Raw genomic sequence first — 19,646 nt, 5'->3', positions numbered from 1 at the left:
AATATGGCTTTTAATCAGATACAGCCATACATCTATGATCCGGAATCAGACCCAGAGGCTGCAGTTGAACAGGAGCAGCAGCAAAAACGACTAGAGCAGGACGTCTCTATGTGGTACAAGTTATACACTAACTATATAATATGCTTAGCGACTTGTGTTATTTACATATTTATACTTGAATTATATCGTCGTATTTTTGTCTTTGAAGGTGTACATGTGGGAAGTGCAGTTGTGCACGTGTGTGTGTGTGTTTACGCGTGGTTTGTGTAGACAATTGTAACGTTATTAAGCGGACTGGTTTTGCACGGCAGGTTAAGTTAGTGTTTACATAGAAAGACACGGAATAGTAGCGCATTTGAATGAAGAAGCGCGCTTATTTAGTTCAACATATTTCCCCACTCTTTGTGTATTGTTGTTTGGAGTGCTTTTACAATACACAAACATAAAGTTACACATATAGTGGCCAGCTAAACAAATGTACACGCACTACACATTGCTTGCTCCATTGATCAATTTCTATATATAGTAATATATATAGTAACTATACGTGATCATGTTTGGGCTACTTGATGAGCATAGGCAAAAACACAGACATTTGAAGCAGTCTAACTCACCTACACTCACGTGTTGAATAAACAATTATTACATATGAATATTCTAATAATCGGAGTATCACGGTTTTTTGAGGATTAAGTTTTGAATAAACAATTATTACATATGAATATTCGAATGATAGAGTATCACGGTTTATTGAGGGTGACGTTTCAAGTAAACAATGACTAAATATGAATATTCGAATGATCGGAGTATCGTGGTTTATTGAGGATGACGTGTCGAGTAAACAATTATTAAATATGAATATTCGAATGATCGGAGTATCACGGTTTGTTGAGAATTATTAAATATGAATATTCGAATGATCGGAGTATCATGGTTTATTGAGGATGACGTGTCGATGAGGCAAATTCAGAGACTCTAATTGACACGAGCTCAGCAAACACTTCAGGGATGTGTTGGTCATGTCTAGTCAACACGCAGGTCCACCATCTGATCCAGATACGGCCCGGATCCGGCTGACCGCAGTAAACCTCAGGATGAGTCCATTATTCTTATGATAAGGAGTAACGAGTACATCAGGTGTTATGGGAAGTGTTCCCGGTTCCGGCTGATGCAGCCTAACAATCATTTAACTGATCTGAATAATATAAATTGATAATGTTCTATGTGTATGCCATATTAAAGAGATGGGTTTTTAGTCTAGATTTAAGTGTCTGGTTCCCGAACAATGTTAGGAAGACTGTTCCAGAGTTTAGGTGCTAAATAGGAAAAGTATCGACCGTCTGCAGTTGATTTAGATATTCTAGGTGTTATTAACTGGCCAGAGTTTTGAGACCGCAAGTATAATGCATGAGGAGCACGCTCAAGGGGGAGCTAAACTATTTAGTGCTTTGTAAGTAATAAGCAATAAAATGATGTTTAATAGGGAGCCAGTGCGGAGTTGACAGAACCAGGCTAATGTTGTCATACTTCCTGGTTCTAGCATCTCCCTTTGAAATAACTTTTTTAAGCTCAAACAGCAACATTACACACTAAAAAAGTTAGATGCCTATTGCATAATAGGTCCTCTTTAAGAAATGTTTTAATAGCGCTAGTAAAAGTTAGTATGTTTAATTCATTCTTTTCAAAGCAGTTTGGTCAATAAAAATAAATCTGATAAAATGTATCAGATTCAACAAGCATAAAAATTCAACAAGCAACTAAATTCTGATTTGATTGTATCAATTATGTTTACATAAGTGTTTTAAAATAATTTAGTGTGTAAATATGCTTATAATGATACATATATATTTATTAAATAATAAATACTCATAATTTATTCATATTTTATTTATTAGGTGTAAAGCTGTGCTTATTTAGTAGTGTAAAACATGCATTTATTATTTTAAACTAGAATTTTTACTTGCTTATTTCTTGAATCATACATTTTGAATTTAATCGGCAAAAACACCCGTTTAAAGTAGTTTCAGAGCAAATAAATAAATGTTTAAAAAAAAGATACACAAGATAGATTTTTTTTTATCTATATTGCCCCATCCTTATGAATGTGCGTGTATTTCTAACTTTAGAAATGGCATTGGCTTGTAGACCAATTATTATGTACAACTGTATATTTTCTTTTTCATGCAGGGATAGAGGACAAGAAAGAGATTTTAGTGCAGGGGAAGTGGAGCAGCTCCTGTCGTACAGAACATATGCAATTTACTGCATGTTTGAACATGCCTGTGTGTGTGTGTGTGCGTGCGTCCATGCGTACGTGCGTGTGTCCTGAGGCCTGTAGAGATTTACTAATTTCATCTCTCTGTACCTGACGGTTGCTGCAGGAACCGATCATCTGGTTTGTTTAAGTTTAATTCAAAATGATGAGATTTATCAGTTTATTTATTTCATGACAACATGAGCTGATCTATGGACATAAATTGGTCCTTCCAGTTCACCACATCCTGAGGTTTAGAGAGTGAATTAAAACCCCTTTATTGTGATGGTTTATGGTAACCACAGAAGTACTAACAGCAGCACTATGATACTGCAGGAACGAGGTCTGAGAACTTCAGCGTGCTCATGACTTCCCTCTATAGCTGCTCTACTATAGTCAGAATACACACTTCCTCCTAAAAGGAGGCTCTCTGAGCATCCAGGGTTTCATTTCCATTTCGTTCATTCAGGCAGAGATCAAGTCCACGGCACAGTTTAGTGCTGCATGTGTAAAATATTCAAATGGCTTCTCCTGGAGCTGATGCACATTTATACTCCCTGACCTCTTTCATTAATACATATTTAACAAACGTTTAAATATGAATACGTATAAAAGCATATGAATCAAATTTTCAAGATAAAAATGGTGTGCTGATAAATAAATATATAAAATTAAGTAGGTCAGTGACCAATAAGGATGTCAAAGATAAAATGTAATAATTTTAATATTGAAATATTTTAACCATTTTTAATCCTAATACTGTAGCCAAATTATTAAAAATGTATTCTATTTATTAATGCTGGTATTTTTTATTTTGAAAACATAAAATAGAAGAAAAAAAAGTTGGCACACCAAAGCTCCAAAGTATTTAATCTAGAACCCATATTTCTGAACATCATTGCGTTATCAGAAGCCAAGATTTATTTAGTCCGGTAGTTTAGCACTTTGGTAATTGTGACCCTGGACCACAAAACCAGTCATAAGAGTTGTTGTTTTTTTTAAAATTGAGATTTATACATTATCTGAAAGCTTAATAAATAATCTTTTAGGATAGGAAAACATTTGGCTGAGATACAACTATTTGAAAATCTGGAATCTGAGGGTGCAAAAAAATCGAAATATTGAGATAATCGCCTTTAAAGTTGTCCAAATGAAGTCCTTAGCAATGCATATTATTACTAATAATACATTTATGATATATTTATGGTAGGACATTTACAAAATATCTTCATGGAACATGATCTTTACTTAATATCCTAAGTATTTATGGTATTTAAAAAAAGTAGATAATTTTGACCAATGCATTGGTGGCTATTGCCACAAATACCAATGCGAATTATGACTGGTTTTGTGGTCCAGGGTCACAATTTTTAGACATTCGGTCTCTGCTTTAAAAAATGTAGGATTAGAAGATGTTAAATATCCACTGCGTCGAGGTGACAGTAATAATTTACTTTTGATACAAGAGACCTTTTGGATTGATACATTAGAAACTGTACCACCTAGGGGATTAAATGAAGATTTTGATAGGTGTTCGTTTCTTTAGATTTTTTTTTTGGTTTATGCAGATATTTTTGTTATTATTATTAATGCATGTTTAAAATGTGACTTTCACATTTATTATTTATTATTTTTTTCTTTTTCTTTTGTGTTCCATGATTTTTTTTAAAGGTCATGTGATCCTGTGAGTGTAAAGGTTTGCTGAAAAAGTTTTAGTGACGAAGAGCCTGTGTTGCTCGACCCGTGTTTGAGTCCACTATTATTATTTTTTTGCATATTTTGGTGCTTTTTTTTTATTATTTCTTTTGTCGAGCACCCACCTTTGAGCATGTTCTTGTCTGTGATGTGCTTTGTTCCTGCTTTTGCTTATTTTGAAAACAACAAAAATGTTTGATAATTATCAAGTAAAATTATTAAAATAATGTCCTTACTCTTGAATAGTTGTGACCATACATATTTAAATATACTTAAACCTGAAATATAAATAAAAAAATCTCCATAAAAAAAAAAAATATATATATGTATATATGTGTGTGTGTGTATATATATATATATATATATATATATATATATATATATATATATATATATATATATATATATATATATATATATATATATATATATATATATATATGTAGTGCATTTTTAAATTATGAATATTATTTATTGGGGGATGGATTTATTTTTTATTTATGGTTTATTTATTTATTTATGTTTAATTAATTTTATTGTGTTTATTTATTGCTTGCATTTGGCATTTGACAACTTCAAATTCCCGTTTCATGTCATAAATAGTTTAAATTATAAGATGATAAGCAAAAAGAGTAAAGAAAAAGCAATGTAGAATTTCACAGAATTTCAAATAAAGAACTGAATGGTTTATGCAAGTGTATTAACAATAATACAAGCTTTACATTTCTGTTTTTAAACCCTCGTTTTCAGAGAAAGAGAAGCAGGTGAAATGTGGATCAGATGGAGAGGCGGCCAGCAGCTCTCAGTCCGAGAGTTTAGCCAGTCTGGGCAGCACGAAAGGAGGAGGTGAACACACACAAACACACACACACACACACACACACACACACACACACACACACACACACACACACACGTCTGGTTCACTATCTTTGTGGGGACTCCCCATCGACATAATGTTTTTTATACCCATCATAGGAAACATTCAGCATTTTTACTTTCTCAATTTTTTATGATTTATAAGCCTTTTGAAAAGTGGGGACGGTTGGCTGGTCCCCAAAATGTAGGTAATCTCAGGTTTTACGATCCTTATGGGGACATTTGGTCCCCACAATTTAATATAAACAAGGACACACACACACACACACACACACACACAAATCTTCCATTTAAATCGATGCAGTTTTTCCTAACCAGTCATTAAATGCCACAATCAGTTGTGTCCTGTTTCTATGGTGTTGCTCTGTAGCTCCACCCACAGTGGAATCTCATTGGTTTAAACACATAACTGACATGGGTTCTTATTGGCTCTGATTGTGTTGTGTTTCATAGTATTCTCACTTTCAGTGTGGAGAGACAAATATTTATCACTAGCTGTGTCTCATTTCGTTAAATTTCGAATGCTGCATCTTTCGGAGGACACGTCCTGTGTAGGATGCAGTATAGGGAGCGTCCTTAATCAGAAATAAACCAGACGTCCTTCGTAGGACACACAGGCAGGAAGTATCACGTTGCTATGCTAACACGTTCAGCCTCGTTGCGCACTCACGCCAGTTTATATTAATGAAAACGATAACTTGAAAATTACTATGAAATGTTTCTTGTCTTGACAGCAATGAACTGTTCTAAACGTTTAAAAAGCACTAAAGCGTTGTAATCCTGTTAACCACAACTATCTGTTTGAGGTAATAGAGCTTTAAAAACAAAAACGAGCTTACGAAACGTACATTTTAAACACCACACCTACGCTCGCATGTATATCTGGCAGTGGCAGTTTTTTCATGTAATATTAAAAAATATTGAAAGAATTGTGGGTTATCTCCAGCCGCGAAGGCTACATTTCATGCACACTCCGACATCCCGTGAAAGAAGGACGCATTCGGAGGTCGCATTTGGAGAGTCCTACTCACTTTTTTTGAAATAAGACGGCCTTATGACGTATGCAGCCTTCAAATGCGACCTCCGGTGGACGCAGCCTTCTGAAATGAGACACAGCTAAACATGATTATAATAACATAGTATTAATTTTCCTGCACCGGCAGTCTGGAGCCCTGAAATTGTAATAATATTTCACAATATTACAATTTTTACTGTATTTTTGATTAAATAAATGCAGCCTTGGGGACCATAAGATTGATGATTTCAAAAACATTAAAAAAATTCACGAACCCAAGCTTTTGAGTGGTAGTGTATTCTCTGTTGATGTGATCAATCCAGTTCTAGATGTGTTTACTGTTGGACATCGGAAAGACACAATAAAAGATGTTATATTAAGTTCACTCTTTGTTGCTTGGTAGTGCTAATTAAGTTTGTACAGGTTTTTTGGTTACAACATGCCAGCCTAATCTCCTTTGAGCCATCCAGCAAGAATTTCGATAATAATACCATGCCAAGTAATCTTTATTTATATAGCGCTTTATACAGAATGTTTCAAAGCAGCTTCACAGTGAAGACAGGACAATGATGCATCCGTGCAGTTGATTTTAGTTCCACTGTAAAGATCATCAGTTATTAGATCAGTTTATTTCATCTATAAAGTGTTTATGGTGTAAAGTGTATTATCATCTGACCCCATCCCTGGACTATGGTGCAGTTTGTAAGGGTGCCAAAGGACCCCGGATGGTTGTCATGTTGCCAGGTTACAGAAATAATCTTGGACGGCAGAGTTCAGAGAACGAAGGAACCCTTGAGGACCAGTGATCCATGTGCCGTGAGACAGACGTGTGTGTGCATGAATAAAGGACTGTGTGTTCGTAAATCCCATCAGATATCAGAAACATGATTCTTTTAGCCTACACACACACAGCGGCTGAACTCTGCTCATGAAATATGAGACCAGGACAGAGATGGACACGTTTAACGGCTCAGGATAGCAGGTGATGTGATGGAGCTTTTGTTTGACTGGAGTCTGTGAAGCGTGTCACAGCTCGATGTTGAGAAGAGCGTCGACTCATTCTCTACATGCACAGATCTGTAGGATCTCTGCAGGCGTGGAGATGTGAAAAGACACTGTTCGGCTGATTTATGAGCTATAAACATTGTGTGTGTGATCACATTGTGTTGCTCCAGGAGGTCTAAGCCTGTTGAAAGTGCAATTAAATTAATTAATTAATCTGCCAAGTTATGTAGTTCATTAGCCTCATAACTGTAGGCAGGTTATGAGTGCCAAGAAACGTTTGTCAACAGGTTCAATCAGAATTAGGAACATCCATCCATCCATCCATCCATCCATCCATCCATCCATCCACCCACCCATCCATCCATCCACCACAAGTGGAAAAATCAGCTTTGCATCACAGGAATGAATTAGATTTTTAAAATATATTCAAGTAGAAAAGTTATTATAAAAAATGAAATTTCACAATATTGTTTTTTATTTATCTATATATTTTTGTCATTTATCATTATTTGTATTGTGTGTGTGTGTGTGTGTGTGTGTGTGTGTGTGTGTGTGTGTGTGTGTGTGTGTGTGTGTGTGTGTGTGTGTGTGTGTGTGTGTGTGTGTGTGTGTGTGTGTGTGTGTGTGTAGAGGTGGCCACTGGGGATCTGCTAGACTTTGAATGTGGAATAAAAGATCACTCAGGAAAAGACGCCACACACCCTGTACCGAACCTCAGCACAGAGAACAACAACACTGTATGGGTAAGACACACACACACACACCAAATGTACTTCTTAGGCATTCATGCATGTGTCAGAATATCCACAAACTGATCTGAATAATTCAATAATAATAATTAGACTTAATTAAAATCTTTATCCATAAAAGATCTGGTACTGAAAATGTCACGCAGCAGCTACTGACAGGAGAAAACCATCACAACTCACTGATCCAAATTAATGAATCAATGTAATATTTTAGTTTATTGTCCAAGCGTCAACAATATTTGTTGAGTCTACATGCCAATGCTTTAATTATTAAATGAATTGTTTATTTATAAATTAATTTATATTAATATTTAACTTTGTAAATAAGGGAGTGTGTTCAACGGCCCGTTAGTTATGGCTGTATTAATGAGAGCTCTTTAATCTCTGTCTTTTGCAGGAACTTGAGGATGGTCTAGATGAGGCTTTCTCAAGGTTAGTAAAGTGATATCTGGAATAATCTCTCAATATAACTGATATACCAAACTGCACTTTTACCCCATAACGCCATGCACAGTGAATTTTAATAGAGCTCACTGTAACTTTGGCACAGATGTGGAGTATAGGGCACGACTATTCCTGGTGCTCCATTATGTGACCACAGCGGTATTTGTGATGGACGTGTTCAGCTCTGAGAATAAACTCTTTTTGGTTGGTCTTACGTAAACCAGACTATTTTTATGCTCCACTCACTGTTCCTGTATTCCATAAAAAAGAAAAAAGACATCTTGAGTTGACACAGAGGGGCAGGAATTGTGTAACAAATTGTCAAACTGTTTCTTTAAAGACTTTCCCTGGTTGACACCTCAATAACTCCTGAAAAGCAGAATGCCACATTTCATGCTTGAGTTTCAGAAAATCCGTGTTTAACTCTTTAAAACAAAAACAACAAAACATTTAAGTTAGAAATAATAACAGTGCTTTGCTGAGCTTATTCATAAGATGCAAATAAGAACTGTATCAGTCTTTTTTTATGGACATGGGGATAATACAGAATGAGCAATCATATTGCATCCTCTGCCCAATTCAGGGCAGCTTTTCTCAACCTTGCTTATGTGCGCATAAAATCTGAACTTTGGGGATGATAATGAATCTAAAGCCCCGTTTCCACCAAAATTACCCGGAACAATTTGTACCAGGAACTTTTTTACAGGAACTCCCCCCCCCCCCATTTTTGCGTGTACCAGTTGAAAGATTTAGTGGACTGTTTACATGAGACGTTATCTAAACCGATCTGGTGTTTACATGTGATGACTTTCAATCGCAATCATAAAGTCATATACCATACGACCATAGCAACTCTTAACGGCCACCAGGACTAATACAGTATTATATAATAAGCGATTTATCTGTAAAGTGTAATAATCATCTCAGGAAAAAAAAAAATCTTCTGTCAGGCGCAGTTAAAGTAAAAACTGCCTGGGGCAATATACGCTGCGTCATTACTCCAACATTATCTTCATAACTTACGAAATAAAAAGTTTACCCCTCAGAAAAATGAGAAACGTAGACCGAACCTCGCAAAAGACTTTTAAAAATGCCGGTTGAAATAAAATGCTGCGTGAGCTAAACCAATCAGCATGTTCAGAGCCCAAGTCCCGCCCTCGAAAGTTCCTGAACTTTGAAAAAGTGCTACCTCGCGAGCAGGGCCGTTTGGAGGGGGAAATATTTACCCGTAACTTCATTTAGACCCTGGTTCCTGCGGTCTAAACACACCGAGTACCACCCCAAAGTTCCTGCGGTCGAAACGTGGCTTAAGTCTCTAATGAAATCCACATTTTTATTATATCAATCTTTTTTAATGGATGCTTGGACATGTGGCATAATACAGAACAAGCCATCATACTGCATCCTCTGCCCAATTTGGGGTGGCATTTCACTGCAGTGTTAAAGGTGGCATTAAATATAACAATATGAGATGAAAACACAGTCTACACAAATCTAAAACCTCAACATTTTTTACTTTATAGACCCTTGAACTTTGCATATGGCATACTATAGAATGAGCCATATTGCATCGTCTGCCAAGTTCAGGGTGGCGTTTCTCAGACTTGTTCTGGGGTGTGTTAAATCGGACAATGGCCAATGGTACACCATCTAAACCTCTAACATAAACAAGATTTTTAACCATTTTTAATCAACCAGCCATTTTTTATGAACTCTTGAATTTGGCATGTGCTTTGATTATTGCCACAGAATACAAGTTGTATACAAGCTCAGACAGGAGATTGTATTTTAAAATTGGAAAATTACAAACTCCAGTATCAATTTCAAAATATTAAGGATAATTGGATCCCTCTTAATATGATCCCTTTAAAAGAATATGATTTTTATTGGGATAATAGGCGAGTTCATGCTTGCCTATACACACAGCCCATGCGGTTGCGATGCTGAATGATTAGGTCATGTTTTAAAGGACTATTATTTGCATACCATGGCATCGTAATGACACTAATTAGCAGTCATATTATTCTGCAAACCAAACAACAGCTGTTTAACGATTTGTAACGATGGTCATTATTCATCCAGACACACACACAGAGTGCCGTTCCCGAGAGATTAGCCGACATGAGATGAGCTGTTTTACAGCAGTGGGGGTTCAGTCCATCTCCGCTCGTCGCTGATTGTTTGTCGCGAGCAATAATTAAAAGCGCTGGCTTTTAATCAAACGCAGTACTTCGTTAATCTCCATTTAACATGCTTTCACCCTGTAAGTGTGAGGAGAGACGCTCTAGATCTCTGACATGCAAGAACTTTTCCAATCAAGGATGAATTGGGGATCGAGTAAATCTCTGATTAAAGACTATTGAAGTGCTTTCCATCAAACCCCAAAGCTGTTTTATCATGTGATGGTTTATCATCCAAAACACAGTGGGGCGGAGAGATATTATGGTCATAATTTACCATTTCTGTTCATTACTGTATGCTTGATGCAAAACTAAAATGAAATTGCTACATCCAACCATAGAAGATCTAAAGTCAGATTGACCTCTTGGCCCAATATAAAGAAACACATTTTAAAGTTGCATTATTTGCAGTCTTGAGGTTAAGTAGAGCAGATGATGGTGCTGTATATTTTAAGATTGTGACTATATAAATATTTAATATTTACTATGTATTTAAATAAGAACCTTGTGTGGATAGTATTTGTTTTATTGTAATTAACTTTGCATTTTTAAAGTTTTATGTATTATTCTAATGTTTTAGTAAATGTGCTTTTGTCAGTTCTGTTAGCTTTTAGCTTATTTTTATAAGTAATTTTAGTACTTTAGTAACTAACTGACTCAAATAAGTTGAATTAAAGCTTTACTTCAGGAACTGAAAACAATTTTTTATAGTTTTAGTTAACAATAACGACACTGGTTATACACTTCAAGTTTAATGCTTAGGAGTTTGTTCAAATCTTTAATCCTAAATGTAAGGAATAGTCAAACACCACTAATAATAGTTAGCGTTAAATCACCCAAAAATGGAAATTCTGTCATTAATTACACGCCCTCATGTCGTTCCAAACCCGTAAGACTTTAGTTGATTTTCTAAACAAATATTTTTGATGAAATATGAGAGATTTCTGCCCCTCCATCGACAGCTACACAACTGTCATTGAGTTGAGCTGTTTAGTCCAAATTTTCTGAAGAAGATCGTTTTATATTACGGAAGCTCAGGCATGTTAGCTTGACATGTGAGAACCAATGAGGTTCATTCTCGTGTTACGCATCACGTTTGAGCTTCTCGAGAACCAATGAGGTTCATTCTCGTGTTACGCATCTCGTATGAGCTTCCTCAAGAACCAATGAGGTTCATTCTCATGTTATGCATCACGTTTGAGCTTCCTCAAGAACCAGTGAGGTTCATTCTCGTGTTACGCATCACGTTTGAGCTTCCTCAAGAACCAATGAGGTTCATTCTCGTGTTCCGCATCACGTTTGAGCTTCCTCAAGAACCAATGAGGTTCATTCTCGTGTTCCGCATCACGTTTGAGCTTCTTCAAGAACCAGTGATGTTCATTCTCATGTTACGCATCATGTTTGAGCTTCCTCAAGAACCAATGAGGTTCATTCTCGTGTTGCGCATCACGTTTGAGCTTCCTCAAGAACCAGTGAGGTTCATTCTCGTGTTCCGCATCACGTTTGAGCTTCTTCAAGAACCAGTGAGGTTCATTCTCATGTTACGCATCATGTTTGAGCTTCCTCAAGAACCAATGAGGTTCATTCTCGTGTTGCGCATCACGTTTGAGCTTCCTCAAGAACCAGTGAGGTTTATTCTCGTGTTCCGCATCACGTTTGAGCTTCTTCAAGAACCAGTGAGGTTCATTCTCATGTTACGCATCATGTTTGAGCTTCCTCAAGAACCAATGAGGTTCATTCTCGTGTTGCGCATCACGTTTGAGCTTCCTCAAGAACCAGTGAGGTTCATTCTCGTGTTACGCATCACGTTTGAGCTTCCTCAAGAACCAATGAGGTTCATTCTCGTGTTACGCATCACGTTTGAGCTTCCTCAAGAACCAATGAGGTTCATTCTCGTGTTACGCATCACGTTTGAGCTTCTTTAAGAACCAATGAGGTTCATTCTCGTGTTACGCATCACGTTTGAGCTTCCTCAAGAACCAATGAGGTTCATTCTCGTGTTACGCATCACGTTTGAGCTTCTTCAAGAACCAATGAGGTTCATTCTCGTGTTACGCATCACGTTTGAGCTTCCTCAAGAACCACTGGAACCTCTCAATTCACATGGTTTGGTTTTACGAACTTTTTGAAGGGTCAAAGTGGTAGTTGTGTAGCTGTCAATGGAGGGACAGAAAGCGCTTAGATTTCATCAAAAATATCGTCATTTGTGTTCAGAAGATGAACGATAGTCTTATGTGATTAATTACAGAATTTAATTTTTAAATTCTGCTCAAATAAACCCCATCAGGAGGTCTAGGACATTTAAAGTAACCCTGAAATCAAAATGGACAATTCCTGTTTTGTTTTTTTTGGAAAACGGCAGTATTTATTATAAGTAACTTCCCCTCCCGCTCTTCTCTGAGGGTGTGTTTACAGTGGGGCAACCCATCACGCCATACTTTCTCGTTCTAGAAGCCGTTTCAATCGACTATACATCACTAAAGGGAAGAAAAGACTATCACAACTTCTGTTTCATGCTGGCCTTTAATTTTTTTTTATCAAAGTATCAAAATGTGGAAGTTCTATAATGGCGCCGCAAGACATGCTGATTAATCATGCAGATCACATGCAGTCACTGTTTCTCTCACGCTGATGTTGTTTATTCCTCCTCAGCCGCAGTCTGGATAGTTTTGAGTCCAACACAGGTAAAAATGTCATTGACCTCAGCTGTAGTGAAATCTGCCTGTCGTAGTTCCTCATCCGTCATAATCCACACTTTCACATCATCCATGACAGTGACTACAGTAGTCCATCTGTTCTGTGTCAGGCATGTTCCTCATGGCTCAAAACCCTGTCCATTTTAGAGACCTACTTTGTGGATTTTGATGACTTCATGGCAGGGTTCTTTGCCAAGAGTGTAGAAACATCATTTTCATATCTTCCTATTTCATCTTGTGATCAGATGTCTGTTTCCCGCCACTGCCTCGTCACAAAGTCTGTTTCTATGAACCTCAGTCTGGGTAGATGCTGTAGTTCACTCATAAATTAGCTTTCTCTTATTATTTATCACCTACATGAAGCAGCACAGATGTTTTATACATTGATCATTTTTTCTTCAGCAGCAAATCATCATATTAGAATGATTTCTGAAGGATCATGTGACACTGAAGACTGGAGTAATGATGCTTTGATCAAATTACATTTTACAATATATTCAAATAGAAAACTGTTATTTTAAAGTGTAATAATATTTCACAATAATACTGTTTACAGTATTTCTGATCAAAATAATGCAGCCTTGGTGAGCAGCATACAAGACTTTTGAAAACATTTAAAGCTACACTGTGTAACTTTTTTAGTTTATTCTTAGCTAAAAACACTTAGTTCTTTCAATATATGTGCTCATTAATATTCACTTCTTTCAAGTTATAAAGTATTCTCGTAAGTATATAATATGCCATTTAAAACACATATGGGTGAGGGGTTCGGATGGCGGTCGCCGTGTTGCTCCTCCATCTTGAAAGTACATTAGCCGAAGAGGGACATATCCGTAAATTTAAGCTTTGCCTTTTGAGTTTTAACTCTCGATGGCACTCATGGACGAGGTCGAACTGGAAGCCATGTTAATCTTGGACTAAATCGGCCACTGTAGTAGGAGTTAAAACGAAATCGGAATTGAGAGGAACAGAAACTAATATTCACTGGATGGTCATATACCTTTACAATGCTAGATGGGCGAAAATATCACACAGTGTAGCTTTTTAAAAAAAAAAAAAAAAAACATGGTAAACATGGCATCTATCTTGACTAAAGTGCATTGAGGCTGCGTGGCAGGGTTACCGTAGTGATAATTCCAGAGATGTTCCTGTTTTTTTTTGTTATTTTCCACAGCCCAGTTTTCATTGCAGGTCCTCGGAGGTTTGACTAAAGGATGTGACATTGATCCACAGAGTTGTGTTTCTATATTTAGGGTAGTAAAAAAACTGGCTGGTTTAGACATATTTTGTGCAACCTATAAAACATTCTTGACCTCTGTCTAGGAATAGGAATCATATGGGATGGAACGATTCTGTTTGTGATTCCGATTCCACTTAATGATTCCATTAGTGATTCCTTAGGCCCCGTCCACACGAAGCCAGAGCTTTCCCAATCTGATCTTTTTTTTCCTCGTTTCAAGAAATATCTGCGTCCACACGAGATCACCGAAACCGACTAAAAATGATATAGTTTGCATGCCAGGCCAGTGTGTGGCGCTGTAATTCTGCCCCAGAAATACACAAAAAACGGAGAAGAAGAGTTGTGGCTAGAAGGGGTATAGCAGATAGCAGTGGTCAGAGGTGATAGCCTGACAAGCCAGACCCACATCAAGATGTTTGGTCTAGAAACTCACCATTGACAGCTCAATCCGAGGGGCGGGATAAACGGTTGTCTTTCAAACTCCCTCTGCACGCGATAGGATAGCGCTACACCAGCCAGAGCAACGAAGGTGAAGCAGAGCTAGCTGACTGATTAAACATTCGCCGTATCCGGTCGGCTAAACTCTGAACACATCTTTCCTTCTTAAGAATGACTTCAGTGCCGTTCTTTATTCTTTTCTCAGAGAAAAGCTGAACTCCAAGTCTTCCAGAGTCGCGGTCAAAGCTGATTCGAAAGAATCTAGTGTTTACTAGAAGCACACAAACACAACTCGGCCATCATTATGTTAAGCCCCGCCCACCGACTCTATACACGATGTGATTGACCCGTCAAGAGTTTGGCGTTTACAGCTCAGAAGTGTATTGAGAGTTGCTAGACGACACTCGCGGCAGATTAGATTTGCTGCCGCTAGGGTGCGTCTAGATTTCTAGGCTATTATTAAATCCTAATTTTATGTATACAGTCAAACCACAAATTATTCAGACAGCAGATTGTTATACTAGTGGGTGCAGGACACTATAGTTCATTTATGTAAGTGAGGACAGCAAAATAAAGTGTGACACATTATTCCCAATATATCTTCATGCAGTGACTACCAGTAAAAATGATAAAAATGTGGGAACAAAATTATTCAGACGCTTTGACCTGACCATGTTTTGCTGAAGTGCTTTTTCTTAAATTGTTAATGTGACCTTTGACACCACAGACTGAACTAAATGAAGCATTGATTGGTCATTGGTCGACCTAAATTGGTATTATCGAATGTGTACTTAAATTAAACAGCTGATTGGTTGATTGAAATACATTACATACCTTTCTATAAAAGTTATCTGACATCAAGATGAGTTTGTTCTGACAGTTTAACTCTTGAGTTCTTGTCTATTACCATTTTCTAAACTATAGCAAATGAACCGTGATAATGTAATAAAGTGTTGAAGCTGTCTGAATAAACTTTGGTTTGACTGTATGGCTATAGCTAAGTTGAAAAATTGTAGTAATTTTATTTATGTTAGTTGCCAAAACAACATTTCTAATTGTCGTACTTTAATTCTTAAGTGTCGTAAAAATATAACCATTAAATGAAAATCTCACATCAAAACATCATCAAGACATTATTAAGGTACTCATGTGACTCCAGGGGTTTAACCTCAGTTGTATGAAGGTTTTTATTTGCGAAAAAATTAATTAAAAAATGCTGCTTTATTTACAAAATATTAACCTACAGCACGTGTCGTGGTGCTCTCATGATTGTGCGTTGGAGATTAATAATTTTTAAATAAAGCAGTAGGCTTACTAAATTATGTTTTAAACCTGAGGTTAAACCACTGGAGTCAGTTTTTGGATTAGGCCTATGTTTATGATGTGATGTTTTAAAGGATTAGTTCACTTTAAAATAAAAATGTCCTGATAATTTACCCCCATCTCATCCAAGATGTTTGTGTCTTTCTTTCTTCAGTTGAAAATAAATTAAGTTTTTGAGGAAAACATTCCAGGATTTTTTCCCACATAATGGATTTCAATGGCAACCAAAATGTTGACGGTCCAAATCAATGCAGTTTCAAAGGCTTCAGGCTTATCTAGACAAACCATCGGCCATTTTCAAGAAAAACATTTAATGTATACACTATTTAACCTAAATTGCTCATCTTGCTCTGATCTGTGACGGCCACTGATTGCGTAATCACGTTGTAAAGGTCACGCAAAACGTAGGCAGAAGTATCGCCCCAAGCGAACGTGCAAAGGCTAATATCAATGCCCTTTACAGAAAAAAAACTTCATCTCCAACTTCAAAATCGATCAACATCGTTGTTTAACCTTTTTTGCTAAAGGATGTTGTATTAGTCTTCACACGAGCGCTTTGTAAACATGGGGGCGGTACTTCAGCCTATGTCCAGCGTGACCTTTTCGACGTGATTACGCAATCTGTGGCCGTAGCAGAGCAGCACAAGATGAGCGATTTAGGTTAAAAAGTATTTAAAATATATATTTTTAGAAAACAATGGTTTCGCTAGATAAGACCATATTCCTCAACAGGGATCGTGCAGATCTTCTGAAGCCCTTTGAAACTGCATTAAATTAGGACCTTCGACATTTTGGTTGCAGTTGAAATCCATTATGTGAAGACAAATCCTGGAATGTTTTCATCAAAAATGTATTTTCCACTGAATAAAGAAAGACATGAACATCTTGGATGAGCTGGGTTGAGAAAAATATCAGGAAATTTTCATTTTGAATGCTTTAATGATTTAGATTTCAGCTTTATTTCAATGAACGAAAATCATTTAATGTGTTTTAGTCAACAATAACACTGAATGCAGTGTATGAAGTAGGCTATCGGCGTATGTCATCTTATTTATTATCCTTTATTTTACCAGGAAATAATCCCATTGAGATTCAAAATATCTTTTTCAAGGGAGTCCTGGCCAAGACAGCAGAAAAAAATAAAAATAAAAATAATAACAAGCAAATTAAAAACTGTATAAGTAATAAGTAGCCTAATATTATTAACCGAAATACATTTAGCACTTTAACATCATCTCAACAAAATCACCAGCACTCAATACCATCACATGTGCATTTACTACTCAAAAAACTAAAACAAAGCGACGCTGAGGACGCCTTCGGATTCTAATTTTATATATCTTATATAAAAACGTTTATAAAATGTTGTTTATGATGACACGCGAGACTACAAATAGGCTAAAAGCTATTTTATCTGACCCTTTAAATAACGATCAACTCCGGATCAGGGAGACATTTTCCATGCATATTTAAAGTGTTGCTTCTGTTTTGCATATGTTTTCCCTGGTCTCTACGGTCTGAACCGCTACGGATGTTTGCTGGCTGGTGTTTTTCACTCTCTCGTTCAGTCTCTCACGGGTTTCTTTCTGTTTGTTTTTCTCCCAAGACTCGCTGAGTCTCGCACTAACCCCCAGGTGTTGGACATTGGGGTAAACCCTCAGGATTTGAACCCTGAAGAGTGCTTGTCGCCTAGCAACTGGGACAAAGCGGACGCCGAGGACGCGTTCGGATTCTGATCGACGGCTCGCGAGAGGAACGAGCTGATGAAACTTCACAAAAGGGGCTCGAGCTCGCGGCTGCTCGGCAAAATGGCGCCCTCTGGTGGCCGTCGCTGATACCGCGTCCCGTGCGGTTTGGCAAACTGAACGTGATGACTTCCAACAAAAGCACAGACCAAAGCAATATAGTATAAACCTTTCCTCCCCCCCAAAATTTATTTGAAGTAAATGTATATTTTCTGTTACTTCCTAAAAGTTACATTTCTTTTATTATTTTTTATTGTACGTGTACGAATATAAAATGTACGTTTATGACAATACCTATCATATTTGGTCATTCATTATTATTATAATATTTGTTTTAATGGATTTGATTGCTAAGGCTATCTTTGCAATTCTATGCAGTCGAATGTCAGAATATAAATTGGGATTTACATGCATACTAAAGAGATAAATGTCATGTTTGAGGTTTGTGTGAAGTGGGATTGCTTTTTTTAAAGCTCTGACGTGGTGAACGTTTTGTATTTGTGAGTTGTCTGCCCTTAAGATTAATGAAAAATTACTAAACGAACGTTACAGCATACATTCTAAGAAAAGGCAGGGTATTTATATGAGACGATCTTATTTTTTTCTATGAAAATGTATTTTTGCACTCCTCTCTGCGTCTATTTCTAAAGCTCATGATTTAATTTCTGCTTATGCTTTTTTTTTTTTTTTTACATGCCTGCTATTGTTAATTTTTCATCAGGTTATCTTGACCACCCATCCAAAAAAAAGTACTGTGGAAGTGTCAGATGGAAATATCATCATGGTATTATAAGGACTTTAAAGAAAATCATGGTATTATCATCATGGTTGTGTCTAAATAAAGCAAAACCTTTGGCTTTTTATGTTGTGTTTTTCATGGAAACCCCAATTTTGTATCTTTACATGTATTCCTCTGCCCAAAAATATACCTGAATTTATTCATGACAAGTAAAGCAATATATTATTTTCTCATCAACTTAAGTATTTTGATAAACATCATAAATGAGCTGATATTCAACACTGTGGATTTAATTGAAAGAAATGCAGTTGGTTCTTTTATAGTTTACATTGATGCTTGTCTTTGTATTTAGACTTAATAATGGAAATTAATAACACCTCAGGGTTAGTTTTTTGTTTGCATTAATCATTTCATGTTCTTGAATTAAAACTGTGATACAAGTTCTTTGTGTTGATTACAGTCAATGATTTTGACATATCTCCCTCTAGCGTTGAGACTAACGCATTGCTGTTGTGATGTGGACCCTAAAAAAATAGAGTGGAAATTAGTGCGAGTCCAAGACTCCAAAGAATAGTTTTTATTAAAGAATGGTTTTAGTTCAGTGCCTACTAAAATTTGTCATTAGCTTAAAGAGGGTTGTCACGTGGTTTTCATGAGCCATTTATTAAAATGCATAACAGATTGTACTTGATGAAGACCCAATCTCATCGACTAATGTAATATATATTTTTTAAATAGTAGCACATTAGCACACGTTTTAACTAAAAAAAAAAAGACAAATCGCCGTTAATTTGTCAAGCAAAGCGCCAATTTACCAACGTCTGTCTCTTAACCAATCACTGACCGACCCTTGCGTTACATAATTAATATTTATGAGTTCACGTTCTCCAGTAAGGATAATAAATTCAGATTATTATATATTTTTAATGTATACTGTAATGTTAATTGTCTTCACTTACGTATATTTATTTACTCATTACCTTACTCATTCATGAACGCCAATTACCAACGATTGTCTTTTAGCCAATCACTGACCGACCCTTGCGTTACATAATTAATATTCATGAGTCCCGTTTTCACCAATATAATAATATAATATATTCAGATTACTATTTTTTTTTATTATTATTATTGTTTTTTTTTTTACATATATTGTAATGTAAATTGTCTTCACTTACGCCAATTTATATTCTATTTTGAATAGTGTGAAAGTTAATACTTAGCCAATCGGTAGGAGAACTGAC

At 36.4% G+C, this 19,646-nt stretch overlaps 1 protein-coding gene across 2 annotated transcripts in view; it reads left to right on the top strand.

The window, feature by feature from the left end:
• Positions 1-18,844, top strand: part of ldlrap1b (low density lipoprotein receptor adaptor protein 1b) — a 63,973-nt gene extending 45,129 nt beyond the window's left edge. The window contains exons 6-10 of one of the 2 annotated variants that reach the window (XM_067421478.1): positions 4,700-4,795; positions 7,479-7,591; positions 7,995-8,029; positions 12,874-12,905; positions 17,525-18,844. In XM_067421478.1, the coding sequence (XP_067277579.1) occupies positions 4,700-4,795; positions 7,479-7,591; positions 7,995-8,029; positions 12,874-12,905; positions 17,525-17,571 (323 nt within the window). In that variant the 3' untranslated portion in view covers positions 17,572-18,844. The remainder of the gene's footprint in view (positions 1-4,699; positions 4,796-7,478; positions 7,592-7,994; positions 8,030-12,873; positions 12,906-17,524) is intronic. The other variant, XM_067421476.1, reaches the window with a different exon arrangement.
• Positions 18,845-19,646: the final 802 nt, after the last annotated feature.

Source organism: Pseudorasbora parva, chromosome 17, assembly GCF_024679245.1.
Source record: "Pseudorasbora parva isolate DD20220531a chromosome 17, ASM2467924v1, whole genome shotgun sequence".
In the NCBI taxonomy this organism is placed as follows: Eukaryota; Metazoa; Chordata; class Actinopteri; order Cypriniformes; family Gobionidae; genus Pseudorasbora; species Pseudorasbora parva.
The sequence above is the reverse complement of the archived record's forward strand: the minus strand, read 5'-3'. Positions and strand labels throughout refer to the sequence as shown.